At 25.6% G+C, this 23,391-nt stretch overlaps 1 protein-coding gene and 1 long non-coding RNA gene across 2 annotated transcripts; one reads left to right on the top strand and one right to left on the bottom strand.

Annotated features, from left to right (window-relative positions):
* Positions 1–8,050: 8,050 nt before the first annotated feature.
* On the bottom strand, positions 8,051–8,949 carry LOC125370682. The gene is made up of 2 exons (XR_007216727.1): positions 8,596–8,949; positions 8,051–8,391 (listed from the first exon to the last, which is right to left on the bottom strand). It is a non-coding gene; the product is annotated as an uncharacterized LOC125370682 (long non-coding RNA).
* Positions 8,950–18,719: 9,770 nt separating this feature from the next.
* Positions 18,720–22,858, top strand: LOC8276132 (FT-interacting protein 3). Its single transcript, XM_025159851.2, has 2 exons — positions 18,720–19,045; positions 19,511–22,858. The coding sequence occupies exon 2, from the start codon at positions 19,513–19,515 to the stop codon at positions 22,594–22,596; it is 3,084 nt and encodes a 1,027-aa protein (XP_025015619.2). The 5' UTR covers positions 18,720–19,045; positions 19,511–19,512; the 3' UTR covers positions 22,597–22,858.
* The last annotated feature ends 533 nt before the right edge of the window (positions 22,859–23,391 follow it).

The raw sequence follows: 23,391 nt of genomic DNA, 5'->3' as shown, positions 1-23,391 counted from the left end.
GATTATTAACAAAGTATTTTTAATTTGCTTCTTGTTGTTGTTATTATTAATTTGCTTCTTGTTGTTGTTATTATTAATTTACTGTAATTGATTGATAAATTAAGGAAAGAGCAAAGCGTTTAATTTGAGTTAGAATTTTAATTACGGGGATGCCCTTGTTTATAGGCTAAAATTACGAACCCTTTGCAGTGACAGCTATAAACATGGGTCAGATGTTGAGTCCACTCGGGGCTTTTGTCCGAATCTTGCATGCAAATGCTACCAAATCAAATTCCCTTTGGCGGTTGATTTAGGTTCCTGTTTTACAATAATTACTATTTCACAGCCCCTAATATTTTTGCCTTTCTCCCACTTGCAGCCCTCAAAACTTTTTCTTTGATCTTTCGAAACATTAAAACCTGCCTTTATAGACCATATAAAAAATACACACAAATTTGAACAAGTTAATGTGAATGTATAATAAGAACATGATTTAAGCATGGCAATATGGTATACAAGATAATGTCCACTCTTATGCAAGCAATGGCTCTTTTAATTATTTTTATATGACAAATTTGATGCGGTCAATTTTCGCTCTTTTTAGAATTCTTGTTCTATTTTTCTTGTTTCGAGCTTAATCGAAAAATCATATATTTTGAACAAAATCTTTTTTAATTAAAATAATTTTTAAAATTAATCTAACCAAAATTAAATATTCAAAACGCTTTGTTCAATCGGTTATTATTTTTAAAATATATCTTTGAAGAAATAATTTTGTAGTAAAATGTCAAAAAATAATAATTAAAGGGAAAGCTAGCACTGTTACTTTCTCACTTTTTATATATTTCAATGTTTATTTTATAAATTTTAAAGAGTGATTTGATGAAGAAAAAGGTATTATAATAAGTTGATAACACTTCTTTGAAAACATTCAACTATGTTATATTTAGTTTACGCTAATTCTATTGTAATATTTGGATCTAATAATAACAAGAATGGCAAACTATGATATGTTTGCCAAAACTTTATAGCTGTGATATGTTTTTAATTTTTTTCGTACTCTGAATGATAGATATAAGATATTTGAGGCTTAATTCAAATGGTACTATGTAATTTTTTTTATTATGCTATTGTATGATTTGTTTGTTATATTCGACGCTTAGCTCAAATGTAAATTATTTATTTTTATAACTGGAAAATTTTAAATTTGATTTTTTTTACTTCATTAAACACTAAATGCATTTTAAATTTTCTTATAGCAAATATAAATTAGAATATAACTTCTTTTCATTAGAATACTTCTAAAAATGCAAGTTTGAGTATTATCCTTATATGGACTCCACGTTTGCGTTTAATACCAGACTCAATTTGATCCATCATTTTCTTTTTGCTCATTTAATTTTTTAAGAATAGTCGTTTTGCCACTTAAACTTTTATTTAGTTCTTGTAGCCACTTCAATTAGTTATTTTGGACCACATAAATTTTATTTTACTGATTTGTATATGTGCATAAGTCGATCTAAGTTACAGTATTTAGTATCATATAAATATAAATATTCAAAGTCAATGTACATGTGGCCTATTGAACTTTTTGAGAATAATCATTTGGTTGCTTGAATTTTTACTTAGTCCTTATAGCGATATAACTAGTTATTTCGAACCACATAAATTTTATTTTGTTGTTAATGAAAACGCATATAAGACAATCGCTTTGATATAGAATTGACTTATACTGGTGTTAAAAAATACTGAAAATAAGCTAGAAGCAAAATAATACTTTTTAGAATATTAAATCTCTAAATTTAGACTTTGCTTCTCATCTTCAATAAATCTATAATTTTTAATAATAATTATAAAATTTTGATGTTATTTTTAATATATATCCACTTTCTAAGTTACATTATTTATTTAAGGAATTTTATCTGATATGATCTGTGTATCACATAATCGTCTACATTTGAATACATATCATTTAAAGCTAATGGCAAAAAGATGTATTTAGAATTCTAAAAAACCTAGTTTATGCGGCTATGTGGATCAAACAAAAGTTCAAGTGGTTAAATGACTATTCTCATAAAGTTCAATAGACCACATATGCTTTTGGCCGTGTTCTTTTAACATGTACAAGTCAATCCCATATCAAAGTAATTGTCTTACATGTATTTCCAATAATAGCAAAATGAGATTTATGTGGTCAAAAAAACTAGTTCACGTGACTATAAAGACCAAACAAAAATTTAAGTGGCTCAGTGACTATTCTCATAAAGTTTAAAGAGTCACATGCGCATTCGATCTTTTCTTCTTTTACTTGTTAGAGTTTATTCAATTTTTCTTAAATCACATTATGAGTTGGTCCAATTTTTTAATTTTATCTTTATTGTTTATAAATTATACTATTTAAATAATAAACTAAATTTTAACTTTTCTACTATTTAAATAATAAATTGAATTTTAACTCTCTTTATATAGGTGAAAGGAGCATTGCGTGAAAATATTAAATGATACGATTCGTGATGTGATTCATTTTATTTGAATTCTTTCTTCTAAAATATATAAAAGACAATGTCTATGTTAATCAATTTTTTAATATCGGTATTGTTAATGTGAAATAAACAATTATTGTCACACAAATAATGTATGGTAGATTAATCATATTATTATTTCATTTAAATTTAATTATTCATCAGTCGTTATCCGTATACTGAACGACCGTTATTATTATATAATTATAAAATCAAGTTTATAAATAAAATTTAATAAAACTTTTAATATTTGATATTTATTCATCACATTTTAACAATAATAGTAAATTATATATTTTTAATTTTTCTTTTAGACTTTTTTAATATTTTAAATAAATTTTAGTATACTAATATAAAAGCTATTATAGAATGATTTATTAATCAATTTTAATATTATATGAATTAATACATCAATATAATTGGTATTACTATTTTTAAAATTAGAAATTATTATATAACTAGTCGTTTACTCGTGCGTTACACGACTATTATTATTATTTTAATTATAAAATTAAGTTGATAGATACAATTTATTAAAGTTCTAATTTTTAAATTTTTTTCAAAATTTAGAAATTTTATTAATATAATAATATAAAATTTATTTTAAAAATATTTATTAATTAATTTTAGTATTAAATAACTTAATACTATAATTTATATTACTATTTTTAAAGTTAATTATTATTATATAATTAAAGAATTAATTTATTGTTGAATATAATATTAAAATATAATTTAAAATGTTATCTTCTAGAATTAGAATTATTATCTAATTAAAAATAAAATTATTAGTTAATATAATATTATAATATAATTAATATGCTATTTTTTAGAATAGAACTAGCATCATTATCTTATTAGAAAACTATTTATTAGTTAATATAATATTAAAATATAATTAGTAGCTAATTGTTTAGAATTAGAGTTAGTATTTAATTAGGAACATAACTTATTAATTAATAAATTAATAGAAAAACCTATAAAATTACACATAAGCTTGAATTCCATGTGTCAAAAATAGTTCACATGTCAAAATAAAAATTTTATGTGTTAAAAGTAAAGTACACGTGTCGAAAAAATTTTAGATCTCGGAAATTAGTATATATATATATATATATATATATATATATATATATATATATATATATTATAAAATTAATTTATTAGTAAATATAATATTTAAAATATGAGTTTCTAAAATCAAAATTATTTAATTGGAAAACTTATTTCTTAATTAATAAATATTAAAATATAATTATATATATTTTTAAAAGAATCATTATCTAATTAGAAAACTGATTTATTATTAATAAGCTAATTCTTAAAATTAAAATTAATTTATAACTTATTAATAAATAAATTAATAAAGATAAATTGTAAAATTACATATTAAATTTTATATGTAAGTAATAAGTATATATATCAAAATAAAAATTATATATATCACAATAAACAACATATCAAAAAAATAAATTTTAAAAATTTATAATAATATAATATGCATATATTAGAAATTAATTATGCACAGAAAAGTCAGTGTTTTATTTTGTTTTTGGAAATATAAAATGATGCTAACTTCATTAGCACGACTCTTGCCATCACATATCACAGTCACGGCGGCACGTAGAGTAGAGGAGGATGAGGTAGTTGGACACGATTTTTGCAAGAATGTCCAAAAGGTTGTAATGTTGTAATTCTCATTAACTAATGGGGGCATTTATATAAATTTCATTATGTTTAATTAGTATTTACTCTCCATCCCCTTGATAGAACCACGATTCAATTTGACGGACACAGAATGTACAGGGACAATAAATCTAGAGAGAAAAGAAACTAAATTACAGATTGTCACACAGTTCTGGAAGACAAACCAGTAGTACTCAGCCACGTATTAACCACTTGGACCCACTTGAAATAGCCAATGAAATTTGAGCATGAGGAATGATGAGGCGAGTGGGGGTCGGGGCTAGAGAAAGCGTTGTAAGCGCGTAGATGACACCATGGGTTTTGACCTATTATTATTATAATCACACGCGCAGGACGTACGATGTGAGACTGGGAGGATTTAAAGCAACGGCTTAGATAAGGAGAGGTATGGTTCGGTGCAACAGTAGCCGTTGGATGGTGAATATTCATTGACGTGGATTGTGTAGGGAATGGCTCCAGCATCACCGCCTTAACCGACGGACTAAAGTAATGATTATTCTATTAGATTTTCTTGGGTTCACATGTTCGAACCAAAAAGAGCAAATAAAGGAACAAAATTATTTGAAAAGAAAATATATATATATATATATATATATATAATATAGGTAAAGAAATAGCTGTTGAGTTGTATTTTATTTTGATCCTTCCATGTTATTTTGAATATATAATAATTTTGATAAAGAAATATTATAATATAGTTAGAACTTAGAATAGAATTTATCTATATATAAATATAAGTTTCGATAAATGATTATACAATAAAGGTTCAGAAAAATAAGTGGGCCAGTGGATGAACTTATAATCACCTAATTAATCAGAATAAAAAGCTCTTGTTTAGATAGGTTAAAAATTTATAAATACAATTTTGAAACTATTTTTAATGTATTTTTTATAAATGTCAAATTATTTATATTAAAGAGTTATTTTATAAAATAATACTATAAATATTTTTAATACACTCTTTACATATGTCAAACTCTTTATTTTAATGAATCATATAATAAAATAATATTACAATACACTTTTTATTTTGTAAATATAAAATATAAAATTGATTTGATTCTCTACATATGGAGAGCCAAACTTTATTCTCTATTTTATATTTAATAAATGCATTATAGATTTTTTATTTAATTAATTAATTTTTATAATTCTTATTTTATATTTAAAATATAAAATAAAAAGTTATTTGGCTTTTTACTATATATTTTAATTAATAAATACACATTAGATTTCTATAAATTTTATTCATTAGTATTTTTAATTCTATTTTTCTATTAATAAAAGTTAAAAAGAAAAAAATTTAAAATAATTAATACTTAAAAAACAAAAGTAAAATAAATAACAAAACATAAAGAGTCGTTAAACTTAATAAAAGTTTGTACTCTTATATGTTCAAATAGCCTTACGCAAGTGATACCATTAGGGATGTCCTCATATGAGCTTCAACAAATGGTGTGACTACAATTAATAGCAAAGTGTTAATAGAGTTTGCGCCCTAAGCATGTAATTACATTAAATCTTTAAAATAATATTTTATTAATTATAAAAGTTTTATTCGATATGCTATAATTACTATATAATTATTAGATAAAAAAGTTAATATAATTAACTTATATAGTAATGAAATTTTTGAAAATATTGACAAAGTGATAAAATGTCAATAAATATAAGAAGAAAGAAAAGACGATGTTTACATATGAAAGAAACCTTAGACTTTTTCTAATACTATTTTCTTAACTTTTTTATTGTATTGAAAAACAAAACCTAATATATAAAATTCGACAACAACATTATGTTATTGGTAAACTGAATATTAAAAACAAAGATGAAATATAATTAATTTGTTTAAAAATAGAAGAAACTAGTTTGATATTTACGTTTTGCATGAAATTTAATAAAACGTGAAGTTTAATAAAAATTATATATATTTTATTTATATATTTCATGGCTAAATTTATTATATACTTTATATAATAATTATATAATTAAATTTTCATTTAAATTATTATAGGCTCTAACATAAACTAAATAATTAATAGAGCAGATGTGTTATATATTTCTTATTGATATTAATTTATATATAAATATAAATATAATAACTATCATAGTATATATAAAGTAGACGTCGGGACAACAGAGCCGGCCGTCACTATCCAACCAATTTTTAAAAAATAAAAAATAATTCTAGTTGCACTTGAGGAAATCTTAGACTTTTTCTAATACTATTTCTTTTACTTTTTTATTGAATTGAAAAATAAAATATAATATATAAAATTCGACCACAATATTATGTTATTATTAAATTGAATATCAAAGATAGAGACGAAATTTATTTAATTTGTTTATGAATAAAAAAAATGTAAAATATATATCAATTTCTAAAATTTAAACATGGTTTATTAACAAAAATCAATTAGAGGATCTAAAACAAAATGGAAATTATATAAAAAGATGAAGTATGTGAATATGACTTGCAAAACTGTTTTTTTTTCCTGAAACCTATGACTTGCAAAACTTAAGAAAACAAATAGCATTTATTTAATTTGTGGAACATGAATTATTTAAAAAAAAAATCAAAAACAGACTCCAATAGAATGTTAGTGATCGTCCAGAAAAAAAAAGAAACAAAAATTCAGAATGAGGACGGGAGGACTAAGACTAAGCAAGAAAAAAAATATATAAATAATTTCTAAATTTTGTGGATATGGCCAAATAGTTCTTTTATATCTTTTGGGGCCATTTTAATTCAAAATTATGATTTTTTTAGCTCAGTTTATTCCTAAATGAGAGAGTTTAAAAAAAATTTAAAAAAAAAACTAAAAAATAGTTAATATTTATTAAGAACTCATAATTTTTTAATGTTATTATTAATAGTTAATTAATTATTTATTAAATTTAATTTTAAAAATTAATATTTATTTTTTTTATTAAAAAAACTTTCTTAATATATAAAAAGTATAATTCACTTTCTTAAAAAAAGGGTTAAATTGAACTAAAAATAGTAAGTTTTAGATTAAAATGGTCCAAAAAAATCAAAAGGACATATTTAGTTCCGCTCCCAAAGTTTATAGCCTATATGAACCTTCGAACTTAAAACTTTATCCAGCATAGAGAAATTACCTATTGGTAAAGCGATCGAGTAACACTATATAGAACCAACAACCATAGAGTCAGTTAATTGCCAAAATAATACTCCTTATGATTAATACAAACACCATTATTTTTCTCTCATTTGCTTTACACCTTGTAACTTGAATGCCAACATTCTAAGACAACACAACAAACTCTTAATCATTCCCCTTACCATAGCTTCCACGGGAAAAAGATTTTCAAAATAAAATTAGTAACTTTATTTGCATTGAACCATGTCGCGAGAAAGAAATTAGATATTTTAATTTTTAATTTATTTAGTGATTTTGTATTTCAAAAAGTAAAACAAATAAATTTTTATATTTTATACAGTAAATCTCTTTTATAATTATAAGAAAATTATAAATTAATAGAGGCTTGAATACTGAATTTTTATTTTGACTCAATATTTAATTTTAATGGTCAAATGATAATAACCAAAGATAAAATACGTTAATATCTTATCATATTATAAAAATAAGATTAAAAAAAATAGACTTAAAAGATTTTATTACTTATTACAATATAATATTTGTTCTTATTTATAATTGGTCCAGACTAAAATCGAAATTTTATATATCTGTACAGAATATCACTATAAAATTTTTTTACGGTATTTATATTATTAAAGTTCCATTAAATATTAACCCCTACCTCCCTAGAACTACAAATATTATTGAGCCGGCCTGCTCAACGCATAACAACCATTCTATTTCAGATTTTTTGGTTAAATGTTTATTTATTTTCCTTCTAAGGTATTAATTTGTTTGAACGGTTGACGTAATACATCAGAAAAGAGCAGAAACAAATAGGAAGATGAATAATTAATAGATGATTTGACATGAGAAATAAATGTAGAATGGCTTTGTGGCATTATTACGGATTAGGACTAGGCCAAGCTCCTGTCTGCACATTACTTGCACAATCAGATACTCTCCTCTTCCTTTACCAAGTTCAGATTTCATTGATTGGGGATTTATGTTTGTACCTTGGAAGAACTATAGCCAGAGGGGAGGGAGACTGAAAGAAACCACAGAAACCTTGCAGGCACCTGAAGGAAATCAGCACAAAAGCTCCAATCAAAGAACTGCTAACCCGTATGCCAAAGATAATAAAACACACACCACCCCACGACTTCCCCCAAGTATTTGCATTCTTGGAAGGAACCCATCACTGGGATGGAGAAATTGGGACAAATGTAAATCGCAAATAAGAAAATTGAAGATACCAATCTAAAACATGCGATTAGAGTTACCATCATTTTGTAGAATGAAAAAGTAGACGTTTTACAACAGAGGAGTCTTCCATTCTTCCTCCTCCTCAAAATCAAATTCAAAGGCCATCATCATCTGAAATAAGTTTAGTTGGAAGAATATGTATTAAAAAAAAAAAAAAAACAAAATATCATCATCGCAAGTGGACTTTAGAATAAAATCATCATAGCTGCAATAGGTTAAGCCCAATAATTATTCCCTTATGTAATGTTACTATTTGGGCTTTCCCCTTTTAAGCCCTCTCAAATAGTTTTCTTTAATATTATTCCCTGTTTTTTTCTATACGTTCCTTTTTTTTTTTTTTTTTTAATGGGTTACCTTCTAACATGTTCTAATGTCCCTAAAAAAGCTTCAAATGATAAAAAAGTGAATGTAAATATATTAACTAGAAAATTGATAATTAATTATTAGATTTTTTTATTAGAAAAAGATTTATTCAAAAAACTTAATAAAAAGATTTTTTTTTGCAAGACCTTTTGAGTGTTTTTTATTGAATTTAAATAGTTTTTTTTTTAATTAGTAAATATTTTTTAAATATAGTATTGAAAAGATTAACAATAGTTATAATAAATAATTTTATAATAAAGTAGTTAGAAAAATTATTTAATAGAAATAAAAAAGAAAATTGAATAAATCAAAATATATTAAGAAAAAAAAAGAAAAATTCAGTTTGTTAGTGATTGGTAGTACGCAGCAAAGAGAAAAAGGAGAAAGAATATTTTTCTTATGTGTGAATTCTTCATGTGAAAAAAAATTGTGGAATGAGTCATCTTTCAAGCCAAAATGGAGAATGGACTTTTATTTTTGAAGAAAAAAATAAAATAAAGGTATCATTAAAGAAAAGAACGAAAAAAAAAAAAATTGAAGAATGAATCAAAAAATGGAGAATGGTAAAAGACACAAATTTTGAGAAAGAATATTTTCTTTTGCATGCATGTATGTGTAACATTTTTTTAAGTGTTTTTAGCGTGGCATTTTGCACGTATGTCGTGTGTTATTTTATTATATCATTTGCATTAGATGATGGAATAATTTGATGTGTCATATATCATATTGGATGCAATATGTATGTTATATTTGGTTTATTTTTTGCTACAAATTGATATTTTTATTATGAAATATACAAATTTTGATTTTTTTTTTGTTATGTTATAATTTACCTTTAAGTATGTTATTTTTTGGTTTATTTTTATAATAATTTAATATTTTTAATTTATTTTCACAACAAATTGGTTTATGTTTGGTTTTTTTACAACAAATCAACATTTTAATTTCAAAGTATTTATTTTCTTATTTATTTTTGGTTATGTTATAGTTTACCTTCAATTATGTTCCTTTTTTATTTATTTTTACGATAAATTGATATTTTTTATTTATTTTTTATTTTTTTAATAACATATCAACAATATTTATAGGTTTGTTTTTTCATCTTTCTTTTAAGATTTAATCTTTTGAAATTAACTCAGATTGATTAATCATATTCGAAATTCCTGTAAATGTGTCGACAATATTGGTTAAAAATCGACCAAAATAAATTAAAATTTGAAGAAAACAAAGCAATTTTGTGAGATTTATAATTTTACTTTAAAGATTTGAAACTGTTATTATTATTATTTTTTTAATATAGTTGTCGATTTTAGCTTTAAAATCGATTCTAAAAGTAAAGTTTCATCAATCTATTTGTCTTTTATTCGATCTAGTGAAATTGTGTTGATTTATTCCTTCCTTTTAAAATTTTCTGCTTTGTTTCAGAAAATCAGATATTTTTTATATTAATTTCAAAATTTTAGGTATTTTTGATATTATTTGCAAAAATTTTAGTATTTTTATAATAAATTTTGATACACAGTATTTTTTATAAAAAGTACTCCATTTCCTGTATTTGCAGAAATTTTCCTATTATTTATACCTAAAAAAATTTCAGTTTTTATTTTGACAAAAATACACTAAATTAGTCCATAACAAGAAAGTGTATTATTATTTTTCTCTACTCAATTTTAATTTTCTTTTAAATTCTAAACTATGTTCCCTTTCCATTCTATCTATCCTTAGTCAACTAGTCAATGACTAATATAAGAATATAAAAATTCAGTTTGATTTTTAAACTCTTAAAATATTATCAAACTTGTCCAAGAATAAACATTTTTAATTTAATTTAATTGTATTGTAATTATATTTAACATAAACAAACTATATAATGTATAATAAATTCGTTACAGAAAAAATATGTTGTAATTGAGAAGTTCACATGTTAATTGCATTGCAGCTCACTTGTTACCAATTAAACACCAATAGTTACTTTTAGAACAACAAAATCATAAACAATTTTAACCGTCAGATCAAACCCTAACAATAGCATAAGAAATACAAAATTAAAAAGAGCCACATTGATGTCATAACTACTGACCCAAAAAAACCAAACCCAAAGTCGAAACAAGTCTACTTCACCTGCATCGCATGCTCAAAGACACTGGTCCTTCTTTTAAATGACCAAGCTCTGTAATAATTCTATAGACTGCAGCCCAGAAGCCAGCCAGGCAGCCCCATTCCGCAAACACAAAAGGGAAAAAGAGAGTAAAACTGGGCAGATGAATGGCAGAGAAAAAGCAGTTTGATAGGCCCGATGTAGAGACATGTAAGCTTCTGTTTTTTCTTAAAAAAAATGTTGGATAATGATAATGGAGACCAGACAGACACTATCTATCCTTTTTAGACACTGTGTACTTGGTAGCCTTTTGGACTCCATGTCCAATTGTCCATGGCTTCTTCCTTTCAAAGATAACCTTTCCTTTTTTTTTAGTTTCTTTTGTCTGTTGGAGAATGACCCCTCAATGTACGGCAGTGTTTTCCCCTTTTACATCTTATTCTACTTAGAGATGCCGAGGTATCGGGTTTTCTTTAGCATTCCATTCTATTCCATCCTAATGGAATATTTTCTATTAAAACTATAATCAGATTCGAATGAACATAGTTTTAATTTTTAATATTTTTGATGAATTTAGATTTTATTTTCCCATTTAGGAGGTATCTATTTATTATTAATTTTTTACTTATATTTTTAATTTTTATTTAATTAATTAAATCTTATAGAATTTTCGTTTATCTAATTAGTATTTTTGTCTCATTATAATAATTTTTTTGCATTAATTATAATTGAGTCAATTTTTATATTTTAATAAAGAAATAGATAAATTAATTTAAGTTTTTAATAAAGTAAGAGTTTGGAGAACAAGATTAATTGTTATTTTTATTAACATTTTTATATTAAGTAACTTTATTAAGTGGGTATCTATTAGTTATCCAAATTTAGTTTATATAAATAGACTTTTAATAGGTAATTTACCCGGCAAATATTTTTAAAATTTATAAATATAATATATAATAAGTTTGGATGAATAAAATAATATATTGGTAATATTGACAAGATTTGGACCATGTATGTATGAAATTAAATTTTTAAACAAATTTGAGACGAGTTATAACTAATATATTTTAAATGTGTTTGGATTTGAATACCTTTTATTCAGCATGTAGTTATTCTTACTTTCACCTAATTGATTAGAATCACTTATTCACTAAATAAAAAAATTAATTGGAATTATATATTTATTTTGATTTTTTTTCTAGAGTTTCAATCTTAAAATTTAATTTTATAGTTCCTTTAGAAAATGTAATTTTAATTGAGATGTTGATAGCGATGTTTATTCGCCCATATGACAATGGAAGATGTAGCTTCCCTTATTTTGAAATTGTTAATTATTTTATTCTGAAACAAAAATATCGATGAAATAGTATGTTCTCTTTAGATATATATAATTGAGTCAATTTTTATATTTTAATAAAGAAATAGATAAATTAATTTAAGTTTTTAATAAAGTAAGAGTTTGGAGAACAAGATGTTTGCTAAGATGTTCTTTTAGATCATGGACTTTGGTGCACAAATATATACTAGCAATAATATATTATTTTATGTCCAAAATATGAAACAACAAATGTTTCCACGAGTCTACTACTTGGTTAATTATGTTCCCCATAATCCATATATGGAATTCATTCATTGGGTTAAAATGAGTCAAAAACTAGAAGTGAAGGGTTTATTTGGACGAAGAGGTCATTTTGAGTGAACTTCTCCCATGGCAAAGTTTAAAGGACAAATTGACCCTTCTTCCTTCTTATATCGCTATTGGATTAAGTATTAAGCTTTGTCTTCTACTTCCTTTTGTTTTAATTTTAGGATAAAGGGTAATTTAGCCCTTCAACTTGTATTTTAGGTCAAATAAATCAAATTATAACTTTTTTAGTAAATAGATTCATTACTTGTATTTTTCAAACTAAATAGATTCAATTTCTGATTTTATTTCACATATATTTTATTTGTGATGATAAAGGAGTATAGTTCTAATACTTTGTTATAATATTTTTTTATTTATTTTATTGCTCAGAATTGTAGCTCTCTAAGCGAGTCATGGATTCTAAAAATAACTCGTAAGAATTCTAGAGGTGGCTTCTATCGACTTTTCATGATATAACTACTTAGCTCCTTAGATTATTTAGTTCCATACTCAGACCGATAGGTCGTTTTGATACAATTTTTAAAGCTCGAGCTTGTATAAATTATTATCCAACAACTTAGTACAAGGTTGGGACCTATGGTCTAAAAATCAACCTGTAGTAGTGAATGATTCATTTAAATTTTTATAGACATATTAAATTTTAATAAATTTTCATCGTTTGGTAGGATATTTTCTTATTTTATCTTAAAAAAAAACCTAAATCAACTAATCAAATCATGTTCTATTATTCATAAATATAATTTGCCACTTTTGTTTTTCTTTCTATACTCTACCTTTCCTTTATGTTTCTTGTCAAATTTTCTTTTTCTCTGACTCTTCTTTATTTTTCTTCCCCTTTTCAACCTCCTTGCAGCACCACCTTATAGCCGTGTCGTCAGTCGCAAAATTGCCTAACACCATTGCCTTGTGTTACTGTTGTTGTTGCCACTAGAACGCCACTTAAATTTGAGTCAAAAGATGAAGCTTACGGACACATGGCACCTGGTTTTGAGTAAAAAAGAAGAAGCCGAATCCTGTTTTCTCTTTTACTTTTTCATTTCAATTTTTGAAATTATTTAAAAAAAATATAATATAAGCATGACTTACCGTAGGTTAGATATTCAGTTTTTAAAATTTTTAACATAGTTTTTCATCTAGGTTTCTATTTCTATTATATATGTTATTTTGTTTAAGATGGGGACTTTATAATAATTGTATAAACCATGATAATAATGTAAGATATAATATATTTATATCAAGATATTAAAAGATAGTACACTAATGGCTCAAATTGTTAAAGTTTAATATATAACTAGCAATTTTATCAGCATATTTTGTGGTTAGTATTATTTTAATATCGATAAAATAATTTTTAATAAATTATTTTTTATCAAATAATTATATATTAAATAAAAACTTTCATATATTGATAAAAATTCTGTTATATTAGTTAAAAGATTTTAATATCAACATAAAAAATATTAAAATTATTACTTCAATTAATAATTATTCTAAAAAATTAAATATTAATTACGTATTAAAATTATTGTGGCTAAATTTTTATCAAATCATAATATATTAAAAAAGTATATTATTACTTATTTATGCTTGAAGAATGATTATCTTTATTACATTTAATAAATAAATAAAATAAATTATACAATAGCATTAATATTACGTATATAGATTTTAACTTTGAACACACTAAAAGGATTGTGACTAACCATCTATACTTAATAGAAGTAATTATTTTTAAATATAAAATTAGATTATATTGTATTAATTTAGCGAGAAAGAAATTCTCATATTGCATCATGGTATATTAAATCTCAATAATAAGTATATTAATTTTCATAATTTTTTTAAATATCTTTATAATATCCAATCTTCTTTTTAAGTATAAAAATTCTAAACATATTGTTTTAAAAATATTTTTTAAAAATAGTTTTAACATAAGTCAACTAATTAATTAAAACTAAATTTTACATTTTGTTTCTATTACATAATTATTATAGCATGTTCGGAAGTATAATAAAATTGATAACTATATTACCATCAGGATTTCATATTACCAAACTGAAAATCAAGTGATAGGTAATCTAAAAATCATAAAAATTATACTAATAGGAGCTAAAGAAAAATAAATAAAATTAATTATTGAATGTTAGACAGAGTAAGGCGTGAAATAACTAAATAGAAGATTGACATTTAATTTCTCATTTTAAGAGTCCAACCTTTTATTTTTTGATGTATCATTTGATCGGGTTCTGCATTTCAAGAAAAAAACTTAATCATTAAAGAATAAATCATGGATATAATAATCAAATTCGATAGTTTTTATTTTTATTTGATTATTTTTATTCTAATCATATTGTTTTTCAAATATAATTAATTTTATATTTTAAATATAAGTCAAATAATCAATTACATTATTTTTTAATTTTTTATATGAATATTATAGCATGTTTAAAATTAAAATCAAATTAATAATCATATGATTACTATTATCAAAATTTATTATTAAATAGTTAAATAATATATACAATTATTCATATTTTATATTATCAAACTGCAAACTAAGTGATAAATAATATAAGAATCGTAAAAACTATATTAATGGGAGCAATAATTTATTTATGATGATTTAATAAATTTTAAAATTTTAAAATTAATGCATTTATTTATAGCTTAAATTAAAAAAAAAAAAATCTCAGGAAAGAGAGATATTTTTTCATATCATCATAATATTTTTATTTTCTTCAATTAAGATTGATAATACATCAGTATTAGGTATTGAAAATTAAATAATACATAGATATTGGTTATTGAAAATTATGAGTATCGAATATATGTTCCTTAATTTTTTTTTTATTTTTATTCAATGTTTGTTACATTTTGTAAATGAGTTTTCTTAAATTAATTGTTTTAAATTCATAATTAATGAAAAAATAATAAGTTAAACAATTAGAACTTGTAAAAATATAATAGAATAACAAGTAGAATTCATCAATTAAATAATAAACAATAATAATTAGAAAGAATAGATTAAATAAATGTTTTAAAAAATATAACAGAATGAAAAATAATATTTATTAGTTAAATAATAAATAATAAGTCACAAGCTGTGTTTATCTCAACTTTAAAATATACCTATATTAGATGGGTCACAATTAAATCTACAATGGAAGCACCAATAAGAACATTAAAAAAAGAAACAAAAGAAAAAGGTGAATTATTTTATTTATCTTCTTATAAATAATCTTAATTTCTTGGTTCTCTTTCTTTTCAATTATAATAATTTCTGGGTAGTAATAAAAAAATTATGATCCCAATTTAAGCTAATATAAATAAGATAAATTTTTTATTGCAATAAATTATAAATTTCTTAAATTCCGTTTTGAGATAAAATATTTATCTCTATATAATATTTATATATGTAACTTTAAAAAATATATGTTATGCTATGTTTTGTCTTGTTATAGTATCGTTTTGTCTTATCAATCTTATTTATAAAATATGACAATATATTTATATATTTTATCTAATTTTTATTATTTTGCCAACAAGATTAAGTATTATTTCTAAAGAAAAAAATGTAATATTCAAACCTCTATTAAATTATAATCTCTCTATAATTATAAATTTTATTTAATTTTAAATATATGATTGCATAAAATTTTATTTTATATATAAAATTTTAAAATATTTATTATATTTTAAGAAATAATAATGAAATTTATTTTAAAGAAAAGAGAAAAAATAAAAACTTTTACATGCATATAAGTAAGTCACATCGGAGTCTTTTGCATCAAAGATGATTTAAAATCTTTGTCGTGATTTCTTAAAAGAAAAATAAAAAATCTTTGTCATGATATGATCACATCTGTCTGACAAAAGATTTTCCCTCTATATAAGGTAAGAAAATTAGATATATCTTAAAATATATTATTGTGTGTATATAATACCTAATAAATTTATAATAAATTAATATTATTTTTTATATTAATAATATTTTATTAATATAATTGAAATAACTAGTTATTGACAAGTAAAATAAAATAAAATTTATTTTTACAGACTTTTATTTATTTTTATGAAATCTCTTTAACATAATTTTAATTTATATAAATTATTTAATAGGAAATTTATGTAAATAATTAAATATTATGATATGGATGTAATAATAATCTAAATCAAAAGGGTATATAAAATTATAAATTAATTAAAATACTGATTAATTATTTATAATTTATGATAATAAATATCATATAGTATTTTAACACAATTTATATAATTCATCTCAAATAATAAGTCTGATTATATATCTATCAATTGACATTAGACTCACTTCTGGCTATAGTTTTGGAATTGAAATATTTTTAAAGTAAAGTAGAATTTAAAACTTAGTAAATTTGATGTTTTTACATTTAAAAAATCTCATGTGTTTTATAGATTTAGTATTTTTTAAACATGTATTGTGTTTTTATTTTTTATATAATTTTTTATATATCCAATATAAATATCACTAAATTATGATTTTACAGCAATATAACATTTAATAATACATTATGATGATGATAATTATATTAAGATTTTATCTAAGAAATTATATTTTAAATTTGATTAAATATAAAAATATATATTCTAATAATTTAATATGATAAAAAAATATTTAATAAAATATTAAATTATCTAAAAATATGAATTTTACTAAAAATATTTTTTATTAGTACTGATAATATAAAAAAATTGATATATACCTAAAAGGAGATAAAAGATGTGAACACATATTGTTGATTTGATGTAAATTAAGTGCAAAAGGAGTACACAGAGGGATTCTGGTGTTCCTCACCACTCCACAGCAAACCACGCCTGTGACTGTGAGTACTATATAAAAAGTATTTGGAGGTCCCCTACCTCCTATGTCTCTTAAACACAGTCTTCCCTTATTTATTTATTTATTATTAGATGTTTATTCTCCGCTTTTTATTTTGTAAATAGATTGCCTCTTATATTGATTTTATTATATTCTTATTTCTTTTATGCTTTTACTAAATTAGATATTATTTTCTAAAATGAAATTAATAAATTAAATTATAATTTAGTTCTTAAATTTTTTATTAAGTATTATAATTATTTTTTAAATTAGAGTAAATTTTTTATTTTTAGTATAGTTTATTTCTAATGTCTATCAAAATAATAATAAAAATAAAGATGTATAACTATAAGTACTTATTCTATTATAATAATTTAAAATAAATTATAAATTAATTTGATAATATTGTTTTAAATAAAAATATTTTAAATGTCTAAATATTTAGAATTGAACTGTGATAAAACTTAAAGTGAATAAAATTGATTATTAATATTGTTAAATGCTAAAATAATTTATTTTAAATTAGTATAGTAATGAAAAATTTATCTTATGAAGACCATAAAATAGTAAACTTATAAGAAAGCTCGTAATTAAATAAAAATATTAAAATTTGATATCAAAGAGTTGAAGATTTATTTTTTTACTTATAAATTTTGTTAAACTTTATTTATTAAAATAAAATGTTGCATTTTAGTTATTGATATTCTCTCTTTTTGATAAATTAATGAATAGTTTTATTTTGATTAAATTTATTTATTTTAAAAATATATTTTATATTATACTTAACTAAAATTCATAATTATAAATTTTATATATTTTTAATGAAATAAAAATTAATTTAAAATTTTATATTATTAAAATCGTTAGAAATTAATTATAACTAAATTAAATTTTAAAAAATAAAAGAATTTTTTAAATAAATTTCACATTTTAAATTTTTTTAAAATAAAGCAAATTTTTGCATATGGTATTAAAAAACAACAATTAACAAATCTCGGTTCAGCTGGATAATAAAGAAATAAGCAGGGAAAGCTGGGTGGGAGGTGGGGACCCTGCAAGAGAACTGAGCAGTGACAGGACAGCACAGGGATTTAATATTTGATGAGGGCAACAACTCAATCTCAATGTTTATGTAATGTAACTAAGGTGGTGGTGGACTATGTGACATGGGACCCTGTACCACGCGTCGAAGAGACAAAAACAAAACATTCGCCCAGAAGAAAACCAGAAAAAAGAACCAGAGAAATCCGCAATGCCCTAGAAATATGTCTTTTTATTTTTTCTTTCTCACGAAAATATTTTCCTGTTTCTAAAACAAAAGAGAAAAAGAAAAGAAAGAAAACATGGGATATCGAGAGAAACGGATGTACAGTAGAGTCGGTTGTTTTTCTCAGTTGAAAATGAAAGAAAAAAGAAGATATGATATGGGGATTCTTTCTTCTGCTGCCTGACTGACCTATTTTTGTTGAGCACGCGATGCTTCTGTCTCACACTGCCCGCCAGGTTTAATTTTCATGGCTCTTTAATTTAGGAATTAGAATGATATTTGTCGTAATTTATTTATTTATTAACATATTCTTTTAATGGATAAATCTGAAAAGAGATATCCGTTGACCAACCACCTCGTTATACAAGGAAGCTTAACGTTAAGAATGTTTGAACGGGTCCCACTTTATCCACTCTGTACGAACCACTCTTTACTCTACCATTATTGGTGCGTCCATTACACCCTCGCCATTAAACACTTGTGCAGATTCTTTTGGCTTTTCTTCTTTTTTTTCTTCTCTCGAAAACTGTCACAATATACACAGAATAACTCTGCTGCACGCTCTTCTGATTCACCACAATTTTTTTGAGCCTCCCAATTTGTTTCTGTCTCTATCTTTTATCAGTTCATCTTCTCTCAATACTTGTCTTTCTTTCTTACTCTTTCTCTGCAAAAATTAAAGATCTTTATACTTTGTTTAGCTATGGAGGTCACTGCACCCAGCAAAGACAAGCTGGTGGTAGAGGTGGTGGGAGCACATAACTTAATGCCAAAAGATGGAGAAGGGTCATCATCGCCATTTGTAGAAGTAGAGTTTGAGAATCAGAAACTAAGAACCCAAGTTATGTATAAAGAATTAAACCCCATTTGGAATGAGAAGCTTGTTTTTAATATTAAAGACGTTGCAGATCTTCCTTACAGAAGTATTGATGTTAATGTGTTTAATGAAAGGAGGTCTAGTAATAGTAAAAACTTTCTGGGTAAGGTTAGGATTTCAGGCTCTTGTATTGCTAAGGAAGGTGAAGAAATGCCTCAGTTGCATACTTTGGATAAAAGGAGTTTGTTTTCTCATATTAGAGGTGAGATAACTTTGAAACTTTATGTTTCTTCAAGAGAAGAGGTTAAAGAAAATGTTGGTTTTGGTAATGGAGTTGTTGTTTCTGGTTCTTCTGGGTCTGTTTCTTTAAAGAAAAACAAGAAGTTGCAGCAACAGCAACAGCAGCAGCAGCAGCAGCAGATTCCAGCTATAGTGAAGCAACAACAGCAGCTGATTCAAGAAAATAACAACAAGAAGCAAACACAACAGCAAAGCCAAAACCATGCGAAGCCTGTGGAGCCACACCAAGGTGAGATGATGAAACCTATTGTTATTACTACTGCTCCTGGTACTGTTGTTTTTGGGTCTGGTGGTGGTGGTGGTGTTGGTGGGGGAGGTGGTGGTGTTGGTGTTGGTGTAAACGGTTCTAGTGAGTTCTCTCTCAAAGAAACGAGTCCACACCTTGGCGGTGGTCCTTTAAATAAAGATAAAAATAGTGCAACTTATGATCTTGTTGAGCAAATGCAGTATCTTTATATTAGGATTGTTAAGGCTAAAGAGATTATGTTGTTCGGTGGTGGTGAAATAGTTGTTGAGGTGAAGTTAGGGAACTATAGAGGGATTACAAAGAAGGTTGGTTCAAGCAATATGGAATGGGGCCAAGTTTTTGCATTCTCTAAAGATTGTATACAGTCATCAATGGTGGAGATTTTTGTCAAAGAAGGTAATAAAGATGATTTCTTGGGCCGTGTTTGGTTTGATTTGAACGAGGTTCCAAGAAGAGTGCCACCTGACAGCCAATTAGCACCTCAATGGTATAGAATGGAAGACAAGAAAGGGGATAAATCTAAAGGTGGCGAAGTCATGGTTTCCATATGGTTTGGGACCCAAGCTGATGAAGCATTTGCAGAAGCGTGGCATTCAAAGACTGCAAATGTGCATTTTGATGGACTGTGCTCCATCAAATCCAAAGTTTATCTGTCACCTAAGCTTTGGTATTTGAGGGTATCTGTTATTGAAGCACAAGATATTGTTCCTGGGGATAAAGGGTCTGCTATGATGAGGTTTCCTGAGCTTTTCGCCAAAGTCTTAGTGGGGAACCAGGTTTTGAGGACTAAAATTGCTGGGCCTAATCCCACCAGGAGCATGTCCAATCCTTATTGGAATGAAGATTTGTTGTTTGTAGTTGCAGAGCCATTTGAGGATTGCTTGGTGGTTTCTGTTGAAGACCGTATTGGACCAGGAAGAGAAGAGGCTGTAGGCAGAGTTTTGCTTCCAATGACTGTAATTGAGAGGCGTCATGACGACAAGCAAGTTGTTTCTAGGTGGTTCAATCTTGATAATCATTTCGGCAGTGCAGTTGAGTCAAAAATTATTACAAGATTTGGGTCCAGAATTCACCTCAGGATGTCTCTTGATGGGGGTTACCATGTGCTTGATGAGGCCACAATGTATAGCAGTGATGTTAAACCGACTGCTAAACAGTTATGGAAGCCTCACATTGGTGTGCTCGAGATGGGGATTTTGGGTGCATCAGGACTTATGCCAACGAAGCTCAAGGAAGGGAAAAGAGAATCTGCAGATGCTTATTGTGTTGCCAAGTATGGTCAGAAATGGGTGAGAACCCGAACTGTTGTCGATAGCTTATCGCCAAAATGGAATGAGCAGTATACTTGGGAAGTGTTTGATCCCTGCACAGTAATCACAATCGGAGTGTTTGATAATTGTCTTGTGGACAAGATCGCCGTTAACCATGCCAGTGCTGCCCGTGATTCTCGAATAGGGAAAGTTAGAATCAGATTATCAACTCTGGAAACTGACAGGGTCTACACTCACTCTTATCCGCTACTCATGCTGCATCCTACTGGAGTCAAGAAGATGGGCGAACTTCATTTAGCAGTAAGGTTTTCTTGCGCTAATATGGGGAACATGTTTCATATGTACACACTGCCATTGCTGCCAAAGATGCACTATGTGCAACCATTGAGTGTGAACCAATTGGAGATCCTGCGGTATCAGGCTATGAATGTGGTGGCATCAAGGCTTAGCCGATCAGAGCCACCGCTTGGGCGAGAAGTGGTGGAGTACATGCTTGATCATGATTCTCATATGTGGAGCATGAGAAGAAGCAAGGCTAATTTTGCTAGACTTATAAATGTGCTCTCTGCTATTATGGCCATAGGCAGGTGGCTAGAGTCAATACGCAATTGGCACAAACCAGTGTACTCAACCTTGTTTCTTTTAATTTTCCTCTTGCTAGTTGCTATGCCTGAGCTCATTATCCCTGCCACATTGCTTCACATGGCGATTGTGGGGCTCTGGCGATATCGGTCACGCCCACGCCACCCACCCCACATGGATACAAGACTTTCTCATGCTCAAAGTGTATATCCTGATGAACTAGATGAGGAATTTGATTCGTTTCCGACGAGTCGGAGTGCTGAGATGGTGAGAATGAGGTATGATAGGCTAAGGAGTGTGGCAGGGAGGATTCAGACAGTGGTTGGTGATATGGCTACACAAGGAGAACGTGTCCAAGCATTGTTAAGTTGGAGAGATCCAAGAGCAACATTCTTGTTTGTGATAATGTGTTTATTTGCTGCTGTTGGATGCTATGCTGTGCCTATCAGAGTTGTTGTTGCTTTATGGGGCCTGTATATGCTGAGGCCACCAAGGTTCAGGAACAAGTTGCCCTGCAGGGCTTTAAACTTCTTTAGAAGGTTGCCTGCTAAAGCTGATAGTTTGCTGTAGATTCTTTTGTAGGGAGAACTAGATTGGCTTTTGTTATGTGTAGGGGTTTAATTAGATTTTAGCATTTGAAGATAGTGGAAAGGGCTTTTAGGTTTTAGTTTCTCTTTTATGTGCCTTGCCTTAGTTGTCTTGTAATGTCTCCAAGTAGGCTATTTGTATGCATGTTAAGCATCCTTTATTTTTGTCTATGTATGTGGTCATTTATCTACTGGCCTATTCATTTAATTATAAGTGCAAATTACAGTAAACTTTTATAATTTAAGATTACAATGAACTATTGCTTGCTTGTGATAAATGGAACATTCAGACACCAAGGCTACATTTTGGTGGCATTTCTTAACCTAAATTTTTTCAGATTAATAGCCAAATATTATCCAAAATTTATAGCTGAGTATCAAATAAGTCTAATTTCAACTATTTTAATAATAGCTCTATAACTTCTATTTAAGAACTAAATAGATTCAGGTTTTAAAAAAATACAAACATATATATCATAATCCTTATTTAAATTAATAAAATAAAATAAAATCTAAACAAATATTAACTTTTATTACTTAAAATAGATTTTGAACTTTTACATTTTATATATTAATTTTTATTTTATTTTATTTAAAAAATTAAAATTAACAATCGTTACCCTTATTTTACTATCACCGTCGATTTTGCCACATTATTATTAACACTATTGCCATAAATTTCATTACTTTTAGTCGAAACTTGGATCTATTTGATTTCTAAATAGAGATTATGAGTTTATTCATTAAAATAGTTGAAATTAGACTTATTTGGCCATAA

This window comes from Ricinus communis, chromosome 7 (assembly GCF_019578655.1).
Source record: "Ricinus communis isolate WT05 ecotype wild-type chromosome 7, ASM1957865v1, whole genome shotgun sequence".
NCBI lineage: Eukaryota > Viridiplantae > Streptophyta > Magnoliopsida > Malpighiales > Euphorbiaceae > Ricinus > Ricinus communis.
The sequence above is the reverse complement of the archived record's forward strand: the minus strand, read 5'-3'. Positions and strand labels throughout refer to the sequence as shown.

What these genes read in the sequence shown, in the direction of transcription:
- LOC8276132 (XM_025159851.2), top strand. Translation starts at nt 19,513, where the DNA reads ATGGAGGTCACTGCACCCAGCAAAGACAAGCTGGTGGTAGAGGTGGTG.